The sequence below is a fragment of the Lissotriton helveticus genome, chromosome 2_2 (genome assembly GCF_964261635.1).
Source record: "Lissotriton helveticus chromosome 2_2, aLisHel1.1, whole genome shotgun sequence".
NCBI classification, from domain to species: domain Eukaryota; kingdom Metazoa; phylum Chordata; class Amphibia; order Caudata; family Salamandridae; genus Lissotriton; species Lissotriton helveticus.
Window position 1 is genome coordinate 245488552 of NC_136060.1, and position 18932 is coordinate 245507483.

The following is an 18932-nucleotide window of genomic DNA, read 5'->3' on the forward strand; positions in this document are numbered from 1 at the left end:
CGGACAGGGGGGGGGTTGGGAACGGACAGCGGGAGGGGGGTCGGGAAGGCTTCCTCCGTTGGCGGTCGGCCGCGGAATGGGCAAAACAAACCGGGACAACAACAAAAAATAAACCCCGCCCACGGCCGCGATGACGATGCGAAAAGGGTGGAAAGGGAAAAAATTGCAGGAACGCCCACGAATCTGGTCCGGCCATGACGGACAGATCTCTGTTCCAATGGCTAGCCTCCATTTATGGAGCTAGCCAATGGAAGCAGAGGCGGGACTAAGCCCCACACTGTAGGGACATAAGATTTCTCCTGTGCGGAGCTAGGAGCTCCGGCCCCAGGCGAAACCTAAAAAGGAATATCTGTGCCTGTACTTTATTGTAAAATGCAGTGTACACTGTTTAATAGGTCACTCCAAACAGTAGCTCTAGCTCAGCATACATTATAACATGCCGATAGATTCAAATAACAAATGTCTCTTTATCAGCCAACAACGGAATTTTCAGCGGAAAATAGTTGAAAAGAAAAAAAGCATTGGTAAAGCCAAGATGTTTTGCCGTTTGGCTGTGCAAATTAATGCAGACTGGTTGGCTTTGTCATGACCTTTTGCCAATTTTGTTCTGCATCAGCAAAAAGAAAAAAATGCTTGTCTGCTGATGCAAAAAAAAAAAAAAGATTACGTTGGTGCAAAAAACTCACGCATGAGTCACCAAATAAGTGCACTCACATGGCATGACACTGACACTTGAAGATCAAAAACAACAGAAACTGTATAATGGGACGCACTGTTTACTAGCCCACTAAGGTGCTATGTATGTTCATACAATACAATATTTCAAACGTATTCAAAAATATTCATAAATAATCAAAAAAGAGACTGTAACATTTATCTGTGTGTAAACACTAGACAAATATCCAAAATCATTATCATTCATAAACATGAGACATTTTGCATCGTATCTTTGTCTTTTATTCTTTTTAATTCACGATGTCCATAAGTTAAGAACAGCTCTTGCATGACAATGTTGGCAATATCCCTGGCAACACCCAATGCATTTCGGTATCAACCTTCATCAGGGGAATTACTGCAAATAACAAATATAATCTATAACTAATGAGTCATTCATTTATTCATATAGAAAAATTAGTTAATGTAAAACGAGAGTGCGTCCCATTATACAGTTTCTGTTGTTTTTGATCTTCATGTTTCACTTGACATGGGCTGGTCAAGATATGGGATTGCACCAATTATAAATGTGAATATAAGAATTTAAGTTTTGATTACACAAAGATAAATAGGTGTGCAGGTTATCATAATAATTTCTACTAATTTCGGATTATGACACTGACACTGCCACCATTGTTTTTTTGTCTTCCATCTACCATTCCAAGTTTCTTTAAAAAATGGTAAATAAAACAAGCATTGACAAAGCCAATAGGGCTCATCTGCGAGGCAAGAGCTATTGGCTTTGTAAATGTTTGTGTGTTTTTTTTAATTCAAGACGTGCGGTCTCCATGCAGCCCTGTTGAAAGTTAAAAGACAAAAAGAATGCCGCCGCCAGTGCTGGTGAAGAGTGAGGCAAAACGGGGAGGGCTAGTGGTCGGCCAACACAGACAACGAAAGGTATGAGGAAAAAAAAAGCACTATCACATCGCCTGGGGTGGTTGCGTCCCAGAAGTTTTTTTGTTATTTTTGAGGAGTGTAAGGCAATACAGAGGGAGGTAAGAAAGAGGGTGAGGGGTCAACACTGACAATGGAGGGTGAGAGGAAATAAACCACTATGACGTGGTATTGCCAGCCTCACTCCCAATGACCAGCATCTCTTACCCCATCCATTTAACACCTTCCAATACTACTCCGCTATCTCCTCTCCTTTTCTTTAGATGCTCACCTGTATAGCCTGTCCCAGCTCCAGGTCAAATGTAACAATGCAGACACACTCAAGCCATGCTGAGAAGCGAGACCATGGCATCTTCAAGGTGTTCTGCTTATTTCGGCTCCCTGTCTGCATGTTCAAGGCAAAAGACAAGAGGTCCCTTCTGTCATGCTTCTGTCATGCTCACTGTCCCCTAACTGCAAAGAGCCCCACCTTCCATGGTTATGTTGCAGCCGAGTTTCACACCATGAGCAGTGCCCCAGCCACACTTAATCTTGGCACCTTCTTCTTGCTGCCTATGAACTGCTCGTGTCCAATAGATAGGAAAGCCTCCGTCAACTACCCATGCTGTACTATGGAGAGCTATTCTACCTTCACCCTAAACAAGCCTTCCCTTTCTCACTGACTCCTATTACCCCAGGTCATTGATTATTTCTCCTTCCATGCGCGGATAGTCTGTCAAAGACACTGCACGTTAAGGGGTTCTTATTTCAAACCGAACTCAACTAGCTGTAATCGAACCTCTTACTAATGTATTTATTTTATCCATTAAATACGTCACCGATACCGACACCTATCAATAGATTTGGTTGAAACATTATTTTAAAAGATGAAAAGGGTGGTGACCTATGAATGGCTGAAGGAACTGCTGTCATGGGATTGGCTAGAGAAGCTCCTCTTAACTGCTTTTAGGCCGTGTGGTCTCGGAAATTATGTCGCTGTTTAGGATTGACTGAAAATCAGGGCTTGGGGTGAAAAAAAACTATTGAGGGAAGCAATGAAGACACAATTTTATTTATTTAATGTCGCCGCATTAGCCACGCAATAACTATAAAGAAAATAAAGAGTACCACACCACCAATTACACAAAAAACTCAAATAAATGTATGGTCCAATAAAATCTTACAATAAAACAAGATTAAAATCTTATAACTCACCATAATTACATAAAAAGCAAATATCATAAATCAGAAGCTGTAGTGCTACTTTCTTTGGTATTCCATGTATCTTAAGTTTGCTTCCATAATAGAGACCATGTAGACCAAATATAAGAAGTGACAAGGGAGAAAACTACTGATTGATCTGTCTTGAAGAAAAATGCTAAAGATTCCACAAATGATTTGACACCATAAGTCCTAAATAGTGGCAGAAATCAACATCTTTTTAAAGTCTTTGGGCAAAAAATCAAAAAGTACATTATTGTCCTACCAACTGCACAATTGCAGTATTCATTCCCTTCTTCAAAGTCTACCGCACTTGGCTGGATACACTCTGTTTAAGCAAGTCCTCCCTTTAAAGTTAACTTATATAGTGCGGTACATTTCTTGATGGATCAAATCCAGACACGGTTAGAAATCCACATCGATTCTGTACTCAAAGTAGCATGCTGCTAAACAGCCTGCAATGGTACTTAAGATTTTTCTCATTTAATCTGCAAGATCAATACCATTACAGCTGCAATAGTACCAGAACCAACTGGAGCAATGGAATAGCTGTGAGTTGGAGGGAGTACCATAGAGCACGGTGGGGATTTGAGGGGGGTGCAACACAAGATGAGGAGAGAGAGAACAAGTGCACTCCCATTGAGCGCTAGGAGAAAAACAACAATATAGTTCAGTGAAGGACACAAGTCATCCAATCAAAAGGGCGGTAAAGAAGCTATGCTGTAGGGATGGACAAACACACGAGGCGGGGAAAGCCTTTAAATAAGAAGCAAGCGAGTGTCAAGAGAGCCAACCAATGTTGAGCAATGGGCTAGATCATCAATGGGATAGCCAATCTAAGTATCAGTAATGTCCACAGCAGATCTTCAACTAACAGCGTTCTGTAGGTGAGACCTAAAAAGCTAGTTATCCCTGTCACTGTTTAAACAGCAAGTTATGATTCTGCTCACTTACCTGTCTCTCATACTGTCTGCAGAAGACTCTGGTAGTTAATGTACAGCATAGTGGCAATGTAATGTACTTTTCACTGCTGACAAGTGAGGTCACAATTGGACTATAATAAGAAAAGTAAAGACAGGTTGCATTCACATACTAAAAGCTCCCAAGCAGTGATGTTTTGTGTTTTAGGGACCATAAGTCACCTTGGAAATAAAGTGGCATTAAAAACATAAAACCATCAAAATAAAAATCTGAAAAAGAGGGCAAAAAGGATTCATAAATAGACTGAGAGAAAGGTGAGGTTAATGGTCCCGGTTCTGGCAAATAAGGTAGATAAGTAGTATTAATAATGGTGACATAAATGGCTTGACAAAGGAAACGATTAGACAACAGGCACCCATTGGGTACAAAAACGCCAAATTATATGACTGTTCTCTGATGAAGTCTGTTCACGTCACTTTCCCAGTGAAGTATCTGGAAGATATAATCTGAATCTTTTTGCAAAGAACAAGTTACTTACCTTCGGTAATGATGTATCTGTAAGAGACACATATTAGTTATAGATTCCTTACCTTAGAAATACCCCAGGAGTCAGACTAGATCTGGAGAATTTACTCTTAGCAGTACCCCTACACGTCAGTAGGTGGCGTCAGTCGACTCCGGGGAAAGGAGTCGTCTGTTCAGCCTTGACTATCGAGGCAGTAGTGTCTGGTGAACGGGTGCATAGAAGCTCATGTGGCCGCCTGGCAGATGTCAATGAGTAAAGTAAAGTAAGTATACTTGTAAAGCGCACTGTTACCCATCTCGGGGTGTCCTGGCGCTGTATACCGCTGGGGAACCCGTCCTGGCTTTCCCTGTGAGATGGTCCTTCCTGGGCACCTCCAAGGTGAAGCCAGGCATCCCCGGCGCTGATGGGGCCGTTGTGGAGATTAAGCAAGCTGTTGCCCAGAGTTGCAGAGTGGGACCCATGGTTAGCGTAGGCACCTAGGCGAGAATTATCGTCCGCGGACATTGACCCAAGACCCTGCCACGTCGGGAATTGAACCCTGGTCCCTGGCCGATCTCTGCTTCAGTGTCTGCGCTTCTAACCAGTGAGCCACACTTCTCCAGTGGGACACCAAGAGACAAAGCAGTGGTTGCTGCTGTAGCTCTAGTGAAATGAGCTTGCAGCCCCACTGGAGGTTCCTTTTTAGCTAAAGCGTAGCAAATCTTGATACAAAGGATGACACACCGAGAGATGGTACGCTTTTGCACAGCCCTACCTTTCTTGGCACCCACAGAGCCAACGAAAAGTTGATCGTCCACCCGGAAACCCTTGGTGCAATCAAGGTAAAAAGACAACGCATGTTTCAGGTCCAGACTGTGGAGTCTTTCCTCCTCTTTGGAAGGGTGAAGAGGCGGAAAAAAGGTGGGTAGAGCAATAGTTTGTCCAATGTGAAAAGGAGTGACAACTTTAGGTAGGAAGGGCCTCGTTCAAAGCACCACTTTGTCCAGATAGACCGAGAAGAAAGGGGGCTTAGAAGAAAGAGCCGGAAGCTCACTCACTCTGCAAGCAGAGATAATGGTGACAAGAAAGGAAGTCTTCAGGGTGATAAGCCTAAGAGGACAGTTATGACAAGGCTCAAATGGGAGCACACATAAGATAAGACAAGGTTCAAGTCCCACTGAGGCATTATGAAAGAAGATGGAGAAAGAGATTAATAATGCCTTTAAAGAACCTACTTACAATAGGGGACTTGAACAAAGTGGGCTGATCTGGGAGCCGAAGAAAAGCAGAAATGGCAGCCAGGTAGCCCTTAAAAGTGCCCAGAGAAGAGCCCTGCTGGGAGAAAAAGAGAAGGAACAGAAGTATCTCAGAAAGAGGGGCAGAAAAAGGATCCACAGCCTTTGAGGTGCAGCAAGCCACAAACGTGTTCCATCGACAGGCGTATACAGTCTTAGTGGAGGGACGCCTGGCTCCCAAGATGACATTACAGACTTCGGGAGGAAAGTCAAAAGCTGTCAGCTGTTGCTGCTCAATCTCCACGCAAGGTGGTGGAGGCTGGACAGGTTCAAGTGGAGGACCGTCCTCTGCTGCTGCGAAAGAAGATCCTCCTGAAGAGGCAGTCTAATTGGAGGATCTATAGCAATGCTCAGGAGCTTGGGGTACCAGAATCTTCGTGCACAGTCCACTGCCACAAGAATGACTTGGGCCCACTCGCGCTTGATCTTGTTCAGCACTCTGGGCAGAAGTGGTACAGGCGGAAAGGCATACAGGAGGCCGCAACACCACTCGTGATGAAAAGCGTCACAGAGTGAGTGCCGCCTTGGAAACTCCTACGCGCAAAACTGCTGACATTGAGTGTGCTCTTGAGTGGCGAATAGATCTAACCAAGTCTCTTCCCACTGCTGAAAGAGACCTTGAACCACCTAGGGGTGAAGACGACATTCGTGATCCACCAGGCATCAATGGCTGAGTTTGTCCGCCCTGGCGTTCAGAGAACCTGCAAGGTCTTGTACCACCAGGGTCATGCACTGATGTTCCAGCCATGTCCAAAGGCGAAGAGTCTTCTGACAAAGGGTCCAAGACTCCATCCCACCCTGTTTGATGCAGTACCATAGGGCGGTGGTCTTGTCTGTTAACACCTGCACTGCGTTCCGCTTGAGGGAGGGAAGGAATGCCTTCAGTGGCAAGCAAATCGCCCGGAGCTCCAACAGGTTGATATGGAGCCCAGACTCCGTCGGAGACCAGAATCCTCTGATCTCCGTCCCTCCCAAGTGGCTGCCCCACCGCAGGAGTGATGCATCTATCACCACTGTTAACTCTGGTTGGGGGAGGGAGAGGGATCTGCCGTTGACCCAATCCTGGTTCGATAGCCACCACTGCAGTTGTTGCACAGTTCCTTCAGAGTTCTGGACATAGTCGGAAAGACTTCCCTGATGCTGTGCCCACTGGAACTTCATGTCCCACTGTGGAGCCCACATATGCCACCTGGCAGGATCCATAAGCGAGATGCAGGAGGACATGAGGCCCAGCAGCCTCAGGGTCATTCTCATCGAAATCTGAGACAGAGGCTGAAACATCGGTATCATAGCCCGAATGTCACAGACTCCTTGCTCGGGAAGATAGGCCCAAAACTGCGCCATGTCCAGAACCGCTCTGATGAAAAGGAGCTTCTGGGAGGGAATCAGGTGCGACTTCGGTACGTGTCTGGAGGTGGGAGACGACTGCCTGAGATGAGCACGTATCAACAGCCAATCGCCGAGATAGAGGAAGTCTGGGTCCCCAGATCTACACAGATGAGCTGTGACCACTGCCATCACTTTTGTGAACACCTAGGGGCACTGGTAATGCCGAAGGAGGGCACGGTGAACTAAAAATGCTCGTGGCCTACCATGAACCGTAGGTAACCTTTTGGGCTGGCAGTACGGGGAAGTGGAAATAAGTGTCCTGCAAGTCCAACGCCACTGCCACCATCCAGTCTCCAGGGTCGAGGGCAGATAGTACCTCAGTCAAGGTTAGCATTTTGAACTTCTCCTTCCGGAGGAAGCGGTTGAGGGCCCGGAGGTTTAGTACAGGATGCAGGCCTTTGCCCTTCTTGGACACTAGAAAGTAGCAGGAATAGCAACCCCAACCTACTTTTGGCGCAGGGACCCTTTTGATAGCTCTCTTGGCCAAAAGAGATCTTCCTGGTGGAAAAGCGCAAAATGATCCTCCGACTTGCGATCGGAGGACGGTGGCATGGAGGGAGCAGTAGTCTTGAAGGGCAGGGAGCAGCCCCTTGGGACTATCTTAAAAACCCACCTGTCTGACGTGATGGATTGCCAGTGGGGAAGGTGAATCCTGCCACCCACTGGCCGCTGATGGACCTGAAAGGTCCGACTAGGAGGGTTTGGAGGCTGCTGCGGGGAAAAGGGTGGACTGGCCCGCCCGCTGGTTCCCAGACCTGTGTCGCTGGGTTCCACTGCCAAGCAGAGGTTGGGCAGCTTTCGTGGTCCGGTGGCTGGACTGGGTCGGACGTGGTGAGATGCCCCTGCCGAAGCCACAAAAGGTGCGAAAGGCAGACTGTGGTGGATGGGAGGACAAAACGAGGCCTAATGATCTGGTTGTAGCCCGAGAATCCTTAAAGCGCTAGGGCGCTGAGTCTGCCTTGTCACGAAAAAGGAGACGGCCATCGAAGGGCATGTCCAGCAGATTTGACTGAACATCCCCCGCAAAACCAGACGTCTTCAATGAGGTGTCGTCAACCAGGCGTAGCACCGAATGGGCTACCGATGTGGCAATTGTTCTGCCCAGTGAGTCGGTGGGATCCAGTCCACAGCGAATTGTGAATTTTGCTGAGTCTCTCCCATCTGACACAGCTTGGTAGATGACGGGCCGGGCCTCCTCCAGGCACTGAGGCAGCACCTGTGCAATCGTATCCCAGAAGGTATTAGAGTATCAGCCCAAGAGGCATGCAGTGTTCACAGACCGCAGTGCCAAGCTGGAGGAAGAGCACATGCGCTTTCCAAGATGAGCCAGATCCTTTGATTTCCTGTTCAGGGGGTGCAGAAGGGAATGCACCCTTGGAAGAAGAAGATTGGACCAGCAAGCTCTGGCGTGAAGGGTGTTGGGTGAGGAAATGGGATCGCCTGGAGCCGGGCGATGGCAGCGGGCAATCCTTCGTTCCACAGGATCCCAGGTGCTGAGCTTGCACCAAGTGCCCAGAAGGACGTCCGTGAGAGCTTCATTGAAGGGCAAGAGGGGTTCAGAGGAAGTTGCCACCCGCTGAAGCACCTCTGTCAGGAGGTTAGTCCTGACTGCTGCTGTAGGGAGCTCCAGGCCCATGGCCTCAGCTGCCCTACGCACCACAACTGCATAGGACGCTCTCTCCTCTGTAGCCACAGTAGGGGGAGAAAGAATGACAAGGTCTGGGGAGGTATCCAGACTCCTGGCATCACCCAATTCCTCTCTCCAGTACGGATCTTCCAGCTGGTCTGTCAAAAGGTCCAGCGGCCCCTTCCAGTCCTCACCACCCGAAAGGGAACACCTGGGATGAACAAGGTAACAAAAGCATCCTCTCGGGTCCATCTCGGGCATGAGGATGGGGACGGCGTCGGCTGGGGGAACAGCCGATGCCAGGTGCGTTGTGGCTGGAATCGTCGCCGGTGAAGGTCAAGTGAGTTCGACCTGCGTCAATCCGTATCCAGGCCTGGATCCACAGGGGCCCTACGGGGCTGGGACCAGAGCTGCCAGCATCGAAGGCCCAGGGCTCCCAACCTGCTCCGTTGGGCCCGAATGCGCACTGGCAGAGTCGGGTTGCCCAAACACACGGTGGAGGGCTTTGTAGAACGTATGAAGCTGGGCAGGGGACGCCTCTGTTCGCGGAAAGGGAGGGAAGTGCGGAGTTGTCCCGGAGTCAAGCGACAGAGACGGAGCCTTAGAGCGACGAAGCTTGGGGGCCTGCGTAGTATCAGCTGACCGATGGCAGGAAGGCGAAGAGCGACTGTGCTTCTTCTTGTGCTTCGACTTACCCAAAGAGTGCGAAGACTTGGACGAGGTGTGATGGCTCTGCGACCGGTCTCGAGACATTCCCCTCGAGTGAGATCGGGAGCGACCCGGAGCTGACAGCCAGGCCTCCAAAAGCTTTCGGGACCTCTTCCGCAAAGACTTCGGATTCATGGCTCGACAGTGGGAGCACGACTTTGGGTCGTAGTCGTGTTCGAGGCACTGCGGATAAGTGCACATTTAATGTACTTATGTGTGCAGGCAGTGGCCACAATTCCTCCAAGTATCACGCACCAGATTGCTTGAGTGCAGGAACCTTAAACACGGTTACTTTAACATGAATGACGCTCACAGTTAGTGTATGTACGATGAGGCTGCGCAGAAGAATATCATCTGTAGCACTGAGCTTCAGAAATACAGTGCATAGTCACATTTCCATGTTCGATGCTCACACGTAAATGAATGATGCGACTGAACAGAAGGAAATGCACTACAGTGTCACATTTCTTCCTTGCTTAACAAGGACGCTCACGTACAGTAAATGAACAATGCAGCAGTGCAATGGAACTCAGGCTAGCAAAGATTGGAACACTACCGGCATAAGTAGTAGAATGCCCATGCTTAGAGCATGATCACTTACATGTCCACACTCAGAAGAAGTTGGATCTTGAATTTCATAGGTAAGCAACAACGTTCAATTGGGCACCGACAGCATTGAACATTAAACATAATTCCACATGTAAACTGCCAGCTATTTTTCCTTGCAAGAAAAAATAAAATAAACAGTTATGTTTTGGTTGACTAAGAGTTCATCAGGAACTCCTCCTTATATATCACAGAACTCTACCGTATGTATCCCTCTGTGAACGAAAACCATCCTGATTGAAACTGAAGGTAAAAAGTCTCCAGATTGTTGTGAGTGATGCCTCTCAAATAAAGTTGCAATGGTGATGGGGCACCACCAAAGATCCCACAGACTGAGCCACCATCAAATCAGTCCTCAACAAATAGCACCAATGCCTAGAAGACACAAAATACAAGCCCTAGCAGACTGCATCGAATCCAGCTGTAACTACAGGAAGGAACTCTTCAACATTGTCAAAGTTCCTGCCCAGCTGCCACCGAGGACACGATCGCCCCATCTCAGGAACTCTGCAACACCCAGGTGGAATACTTCCACAACAAGATAGCTACTATCTACAGTAACTTCAAACTCCAACCTACAGACCTCCACAACCTCCTCACGCCAGCTAACGCCACCCACAACCCTCCGCTCACCGCACTGAATAAGCTCACCACAGAGCACTACGGCCATTATGAACACCATACAGTCTGGAACACCCATGAACACCTGCCCCCACTACTTCTGCAACCTCTGGAGCAAGAAAATCAGTGGAGATCCCACCTCCATTGCCAACGTATCCATCACCAAGGCTACCTTCCGCAAACATGCAGAGGTCAGACCCTCCTTAAGAAATCCTCCGCTGACCCCAGCGATCTTAACTACTACCACCCCCATCTCACTGCTCCCCTTCCCTGCCAAAGTCCTCAAGAAGGCCATCAATTGTCAACTCACTGAATACCTGGAGTATAACAACCTGCTAGAAACCTCCAAGACGGTCTCTGCGCCAACCACAGCACCAAGACCACCCTGGTCGCTGCCACCGACATCAGAACCATTGGATGAGACCCAGAACATACAGCTGCCATGATCCTCCTCTACCTCTCAGCTGCGTTCATCCTCGTATTCCACTACACCCTCATCAAGACACCATGCCACATTGGGATCAAGGGAGATGCCCTCAAAGGATCGAATCCTTCCTCACAAGAACCACCCACAAAATCTGCCTACCACCCTTCATGTCCGAACCCAAAAGCATCTTCAGTGGCGTCCCACAAGGTCTATGACTTCTCCTCAACTTCCCCAAAAGAACCTGCATCACCCCCCACCTTAGGAACCTCCACCAGTTACACATTCAGAAAGACGCATAACGATAACAATTAAACAAGTGCATTACAACAAATATCTCTGTTAATCATTTTAAACAAATACAGAATACAGAACCTAATAGGTACAGCTGTCCAAGAAATCGTTGCAAATTTCAAAAGCAACCTCCTTCATTTTCTTTACATTTCACTTTCTAAAGCCCATAAAATTTTGAAAAGAAAAATAGTAGACAAAAATCAAATGCAAAACGGATTAAATGAACCAGACTCAACTTTTTATTAAAAGATAAAGATGAATGCATCCTTAAACACAAAAATTGAGGAATAACCTGATTTGGTGATAGAAATAAGTGGAATACTGGACATGGGGGACGGAGTAGTTCATATGCGTATTGATATTTTTTTCGTAATTATTTATAATTTATCAGCAACCCAACACTGATATTCTTAAGGCAGAAGCTAAGGCTACCTTGCTGCAGAATTATGCATCGAAGAAGACATTTATTTTTTCAAATCTGTACGTCGTGTACGTAATTTTTTCCACAAACGACTAGTTCCTTCATATCCTCAACCCTATCTAATATTTGCTGAAATAGAGGAAAATGCTCCTTGACTATAAATAAGTGGCGAAAAACTCACCTGGGAAGAGTAGTTCCTTTGACAGTATGTTCTCTAAAAGTATGTTCATATTGGGGGAGTTCCACAAATTCATGGAGCCACTGCTGTGTGTCGTCCAACGTCCAGTTATGAACTGCAAAAGACAAGCAAGATTTCTCTTTAGTTTACACGCGCTGATGAAACTCAAGTTAACTTGTCTGCACCAATTGGCGGTCTTTTAAATAGAACGCCAAACTGAATATAAGTCCATTCGGGGAGTCCCAGATTGATTACTTTCATTTATGGACGACAATTCGAGGTCACCAGTGGAAATCCGTGCTATACCCCAGCGTGTGCTTCATTACCACGATGTTACCCATGCTAACCCTGGACTAGGGGGAAATGGGGGAAGGAGTTGGAATAAAACAGGAGTCAGGCTCTAAAAGTCATGTTTATGTTGTTTAAAACATCAGCACAGGTGCACCACACAATAATTACAAACATTCAAATTTCAAAGTGATACAGCCACAGGTTGTGGCTGTATCACTTTGAAAAGTGATGTTTGTCACTAAGTTTTTAAAGCAGTAAGAAAATTGGAATAAAAAAAACATATGGAACAATATTTGTGTGGTATACAAATTATATATTCGGTCGCTGAGTTTTTGTAATTATTGTGTGGTGCACCTGTGCTGATGTTTTAAACTGTTTTGATCCTATGAGGATCTGCACTGTGTTGGTGGGTGCGTCACAGTGTGCACACATACCCCAAGAAATATAGGGGGGTTAGAATTGTAAAGGGATAGCAGTTTAGGTGCTCTGTTTTTTGGGTAAGGGCTCCACTGTCGAATTTTTTGCTCATGTTTAGGTTGTGTACTTTCCACTCCATGCTCATGAACTCCCCCCTGAGCAGCAAACAGGCTGCAGGTGAGGAGCTAAGGGTGGGACACTGGTTTAACCCAGTGAGGTCATTCTGGGGTAACAGCTCCGTTACAACTTTCAAGACGCAGGATTTTGGTGATCCAATATAGATGCTTTCGGTACAAGCACAATAATGTATAAGTATCGATAACATTTCCAATCATTCGAACCTGGCGACAGGGAGGGGAAGGGCAGAAGGATGGAAGGATACATTTCTGCATTTGTTTACCTCTAGTACATTGAACAACAGCAATTACCAAGGGAACACGTACTTTTCTTCACTCACATTCCCTCGTTTGAAGCATACAACCTTTATTTTATCCAAGCGTGGCAGGAGGGCCCATGCCTCAAAGTACAATAACTGTACTTAGTACACCTAATCTAACATATGGCTCTTTATACATAAGATTAGTTTTTGTAGGCTCTGAAGAGAATACAACATGCAGTTTGATTCCTGCACATGGACTCCAGTGAGATACTTTCATTTCTATATGCTATGTCGTGGACACTTGAGGAGCAATTCATAACAGAATTGTTAAGTACGTTAAGGTGGACTCCTGTCTAAGTGTATTTTAGATGTACGAAGAAGTGATTTAAAAACATGACTTGATGATGGTTTTTGATTGTGATTTTTTATCTTGGTTGAATATAATTTCACACCCTCCTGTTCCATGTTTTATGTAGGGATGTCACAAGATATATCGATATTACAGTTGTAGAATTGACCAATAGCCACGTTTTGATGTTTATAGTAGTGTGGGTGGATTGATACAACCATGACTTGATTAAAGAATCATCTGCATGCGGAAAAAACAGTTGGTGAATAATAACCCTCTACACAGATACCAAGCAACACCTTCAAAAGTACAAAGGAGCACTAGGATTATATCCTAGCTGGTCACTATTGGCTCAGCAGTGACCAAAGAACACGTGTTAAGAAAGTACACCAACATTATTACTAACCCTGGGCAAAGCACTACGCTAGCGAAGTTTGAGCTACTTCGCACTATGCGAACTGCACGTAGCACAGTGCAAACAAGCGTAGTGCAGCAGTAATTTTTTGCTTGCTCGCGGTCCTCAACGTCAAGTTGGCGACCGCAAGTAAGCAAAATGACATCCCGGCGAGACTTTTTCCTTGTTCGCGATCAGCAACATTAAGTAGCCGATCGCCAGCGTGGAAAATAAACCTCCCGGCGAGCTTCCCAACGCGGGGAGTTCAGGTTTCTCATTGCGAGTGGTCACATATGCTCGCGACCGCTCGCGATGAGAAACTACCAGTCCGCGTTGAGAAAGCTGCTGCTTGAGTAAAAATCTACTCAAGCGGCAGTAAAAGACATCTCGCACTGTGCAAGATGCCGTCGTCAATGATTGCACAGTGCGGACAATCATCCGGCACTGTGCAATCATCACGAACAGGGTACTACGCAGAGCTACGCGTAGTGCGAAGTGCACTTTGCGTAGCTTCATGTAGCACTACTTCGTGAACTACGCCCAGGGTTAAATATTACGAGCAGATGTCTTACAATAAACACTACCTTTAGCACTGCTGATATCACTGATGCTCACAAGCTTGGCTTAGCCTGCTGTGCAGCATTACATGAATAAACGGAAAGTCCTATCAGAGAGTGCTTGTGTGAGCAAGGGTCCCGACTGGCAGCTATCCACACCTATGGGAAGGATTGTTCAAAGGAACAAGCAACTTTGCCCAAAGAGTGCTTTGAAGGACCATGATATAATATATTTCATTTATCCTAGTTGCGGGTCACAGATTCCAGACCTGCACAGCCCAACCCCAGACAAACACACTGAATAATTTCTGAAACACCCTTTTAAAAATGTATGTTTTGTTATTTGATTTCTTCTGCCCTTCTGGTTTTCTTAGGTGCAGGAAAGTGCCCCTTTTGACATGATTACCCCCCACATTTTTCCTGGTATTTGGGGCAACTTTGACTGAAAGTGTACTGGGTTCCTGCTAAGCAGGTCCCCAGTACTAGTGTTTATTTCCTAAGCCGTACGATTGTTCAACAATTGGCACCCCTTTAGTCCACAGTAAGTGCTATCCCTTGTACCTAGGGCCGTGGAAATAATGAGAGCCCATAAGGGTTACACACGAATTGTCCCACCCTAAGGGACCCCACACCAAGCTCATGCAATCTGCCATTGCAGCATGCATATCTTTGTGCAGAGAAAATCAAAGAGCCAACATGGCCCACATCTCTGTGTGCTATGCCAGCAAAAGGCTGCATTTGGTATAGGTAAGTCATCCCTACGGCAGTCCTTACAGCCTGACGGCAGGGTTTACTACACTCATGTGTGGGCATAACTGCCTAAGTGGATGTGTCCCTGTGATAGCTAAGTTCACCCTTAGATATTACAAGTCCACAGGGAAGCCATGATGGATACATGGGTGGACACTTGTGATTACGAGTTTCCCAGTTACATGATGGTTTCACTGTACCCAAGGTATTGGATTAATCAGACAATGCACCCAAAGGGCACCTCAGAGGAACCCTTTAAAACCTACCGACTACTAGTCAGTTGGCTGGCTGTTCTGTAACACACTTTTCTAATTGCTCCATATGGTTTTGTACAGAATTAGCATTCAAGGGTCAGGTTTATGCCCACTTCCAACAGAAAGTGCTAATATATAAGGTGTAGACACCCTAGAGGTAGGTAGTCCATTGGCTACTACCTGTTGCTACCCTTAACGCCCTTAAGCTGAGTATTTAGATGGCACCCCTGAACCCAAGAACTCAAATTTGACGGATCAAGAGAAGAAGGACAAAGAAGAGTCACTGCCTGGCGAGAACTGGAGCGGACCTGTGGAGCTTGGTGCGAAACCAGGCCCGTCCTGAGTCCTCTCTCGACAATTGCAACAGAGTGACTTGTTCTGCGAGCTAGAGTACTACAAACGCCTTGGGTAGCCTCCCAGCACTTATCGCCTACAGTCTCCCTTGGAGTAGAGGAGCTACTCCCCTACAGTCCGCAGGGACGACAAGAGAAGTTCAGTCCACCACCTTGCAGCTCCTTGGCCTGATCGACACCGAAGACGACCAGGAGAAAGTACTTGTGCTCTTGAAGGCCAGGTCTGTCTCCCCACCGAGTGTGAAGACGCCAGGACCAATCAATGCCACGCAGCACCAACCGCCGGGGTACAGGACACCATACACCAAACACCAACAGTGAGAGTCCAGTCTGGATTCTCACTGCACCAAGACCAAAGAGCCATTGAGGGAGGTCAGCATCACTGAGACCGACTTTGTGAGTGGCCCAACTGGCCTTGATTTCTCCTCTGCCAGCTGCTTGTCCCTGACCACGAGGCGAATCTTAGGGCACCCAGCTGAGCCAAGATAACCACTTTGCACCAGAGCTGTCCAGCCCGGGTCCCGATGAACCGGCTCTGCCCTCATGCTTTAAGACCCCTTTTGACCTAAGCCCCCGTTTGGGAGCCCTCTAACACGCCCGCAAGTCCCCCTGTGCACCCTGTTTCTGGGTAGCCCCCTTCATCGTAGCGCACCAGCTACAGGCCTCGCCAGCACCCTGCTCCTGGTAGCACCCGGGCAGTTCCAGAAGAAATGCTGGTAGTACTTTGAATCTTGGCCACCTACAACTCTAAATCATGAAGTGAACCCCTGAAACAGACTGTAGCTACCTTTATGCATCTTTGACTTTTCCTTCCATAGGATTGCACTGTGTTCAAAAGCACACAAGTTTGAACACTGTACCTGTGAATATTTCTAATGTAAACAGTACTTACCTTTGAATGAAGTTCTTGGTTTTAAAATATATTATAAAAAATAAGTATTATTTTTCTAATTTGGTCTCGGATTTATTCTTCAAGTGTGTGCTTCATTTATTGCCTTTGTAAGTACAACAAATGCTTAGCACTACCCTCTCGCCCACACTACCACAAAAGAGAACATTAGTATTATCTACTGTTAGACTCAGCAGTTTCTGGCTGGCTACAATGCATCGAAGCCAGTCAAAATCCACTGTTCCGTGTAGGATAAGTATGATGCACGTGCCTGATAACCTGAGCTTACCCTTGGGTAGGACGCCACTGAGCAGTCATGCTTATCCTCTGGCCCAAGTGTAAAGTATTGGCACACCACCACCGTAGTAACACCCTGCGTACACCACAAAAAGACTCCACACCGTATGTATTTAACACTTGTCATTGTATTACACACACGCACACTGAAATCAAAATGAGATACACATTGTATAAACACTTTACAATTGTATGCAATTGTCGAACTCCTCCAAGTCGAATGCCCAGTGGCATCTGCATGAGTTCGGGATCACTATCCCCCCCACCTCCCCCGTGGACAAAAGGTTATGATCCGGAAGGCAGTGCACTTGCAAGTCTGAAGAAATGTTTCCCATCAGGCAGAGATGTGAGCTGCCATAGCTCCCAACAGCCAGCCATAGGTTGCAACAAGGCATACCGAAATCCCTCGGGCTACGTCTCGATGTTCTCCACAACAAAGTACCTTGTGACGTGGGTCCAAGGAGAGGAACCAGCAACCTCGGATGGAGGCCATGATATCAGGTACTGTCGTCCTCACGATCTGGAGGCCGAAGACAGTCTCCGCTCAGGTCCCCCAACACCCCTCGGACACTACACGCTCCGGAGCGCAAGCTAGCACAAATCCCCTGGTGACAAGCACGGGTCCCTCAAACTCTGCATCCCCCGCACTCATCGAACTCCTCACATCCGGCACCTGAGGTGGCTGCTGATCTTTAAGAGCACACCAGACTGTGAAGACAAAATCCCAGGAAAAGGACTAAATACAAAAATATGTGCTAGCTATATGTAAAAATAAAATGTGGCAAAAAAACAAGCATGTGTGTTGGTAACATGTGCAAAGCAAAAGCAGCTTCCAACGTGTATAGTTAGGCTAATATAGGGAAAATGACTATGTCCATGTAGGAAACGCACAACACCCTCCCTTAGGTTGGGGCAGTTGCACAACAAATAGCTAACTAATATGAATGTGATCACAAGGTAAGCCAACTCAAAGTATGTGCACTAAGCATGGTCATACTATGAATAAAGCGATACAAAAGGGGATGATGGATGGAGCGTTTGAACAAATCAAACACTCACCCCCAGTCAACTGATCTGGGTTTAATCCATCACCATTCTTTAGTTCACTCAGCCACCCCAGTTCAGACATGGCTATATGCAAATCAGTCTGACCCTGTGCCTTATGGGAACAGTCCAGCCCGAACTGCCAAGCCATGTCTTCCCTGGACCAGAAACAAGCATCCTGGGACCGGTTTCGGATTCATAATCCTCATCAGCCAGGCTATCTTGAATCCAGTGGCCAAGTGAACAAGGGACTCACGTCTGAGCATACCCTGCCACACTTAGGGCAAACAAAGCGATACAAAAGGGGATGATGGATGGAGCGTTTGAACAAATCAAACACTCACCCCCAGTCAACTGATCTGGGTTTAATCCATCACCATTCTTTAGTTCACTCAGCCACCATGTCTTCCCTGGACCGGAAACAAGCATCCTGGCCACTGGATTCAAGATAGCCTGGCTGATGAGGATTATGAATCCGAAACTGGTCCCAGGATGCTTGTTTCCGGTCCATGGAAGACATGGCTTGGCAGTTCGGGTTGGACTGTTCCCATAAGGCACAGGGTCAGACTGATTTGCATATAGCCATGTCTGAAATGGGGTGGCTGAGTGAACTAAAGAATGGTGATGGATTAAACCCAGATCAGTTGACTGGGGGTGAGTGTTTGATTTGTTCAAACGCTCCGTCTATCATCCCCTTTTGTATCGCTTTGTTCGCCCTAAGTGTGGCAGGGTATGCTCAGACGTGAGTCCCTTGTTCACTTGGCCACTGGATTCAAGATAGCCTGGCTGAGGAGGATTATGAATCCGAAACCGGTCCCAGGATGCTTGTTTCCGGTCCATGGAAGACATGGCTTGGCAGTTCGGGTTGGACTGTTCCCATAAGGCACAGGGTCAGACTGATTTGCATATAGCCATGTCTGAAATGGGGTGGCTGAGTGAACTAAAGAATGGTGATGGATTAAACCCAGATCAGTTGACTGGGGGTGAGTGTTTGATTTGTTCAAACGCTCCGTCCATCATCCCCTTTTTTATCATACTATGAATAAGAAAAACTGAAAAAATTCAAGATGCCAATTTCGAAAAAAAGTAATCAAATTATGGTGAGTCGGAGGAATCCATGATGTCTTTCGCAAATTCAAAGGCCAGGGACTCCAGCATGAA

The 18932-nt window shown here is 46.8% G+C and overlaps 1 protein-coding gene across 1 annotated transcript in view; it reads right to left on the reverse strand.

The window, feature by feature from the left end:
* Positions 1 to 18932, reverse strand: part of STIM2 (stromal interaction molecule 2) — a 512550-nt gene that overhangs the window by 97923 nt on the left and 395695 nt on the right. The window contains exon 4 of the mRNA XM_078678367.1: positions 11801 to 11912. Within this exon, the coding sequence (XP_078534493.1) occupies positions 11801 to 11912 (112 nt within the window). The remainder of the gene's footprint in view (positions 1 to 11800; positions 11913 to 18932) is intronic.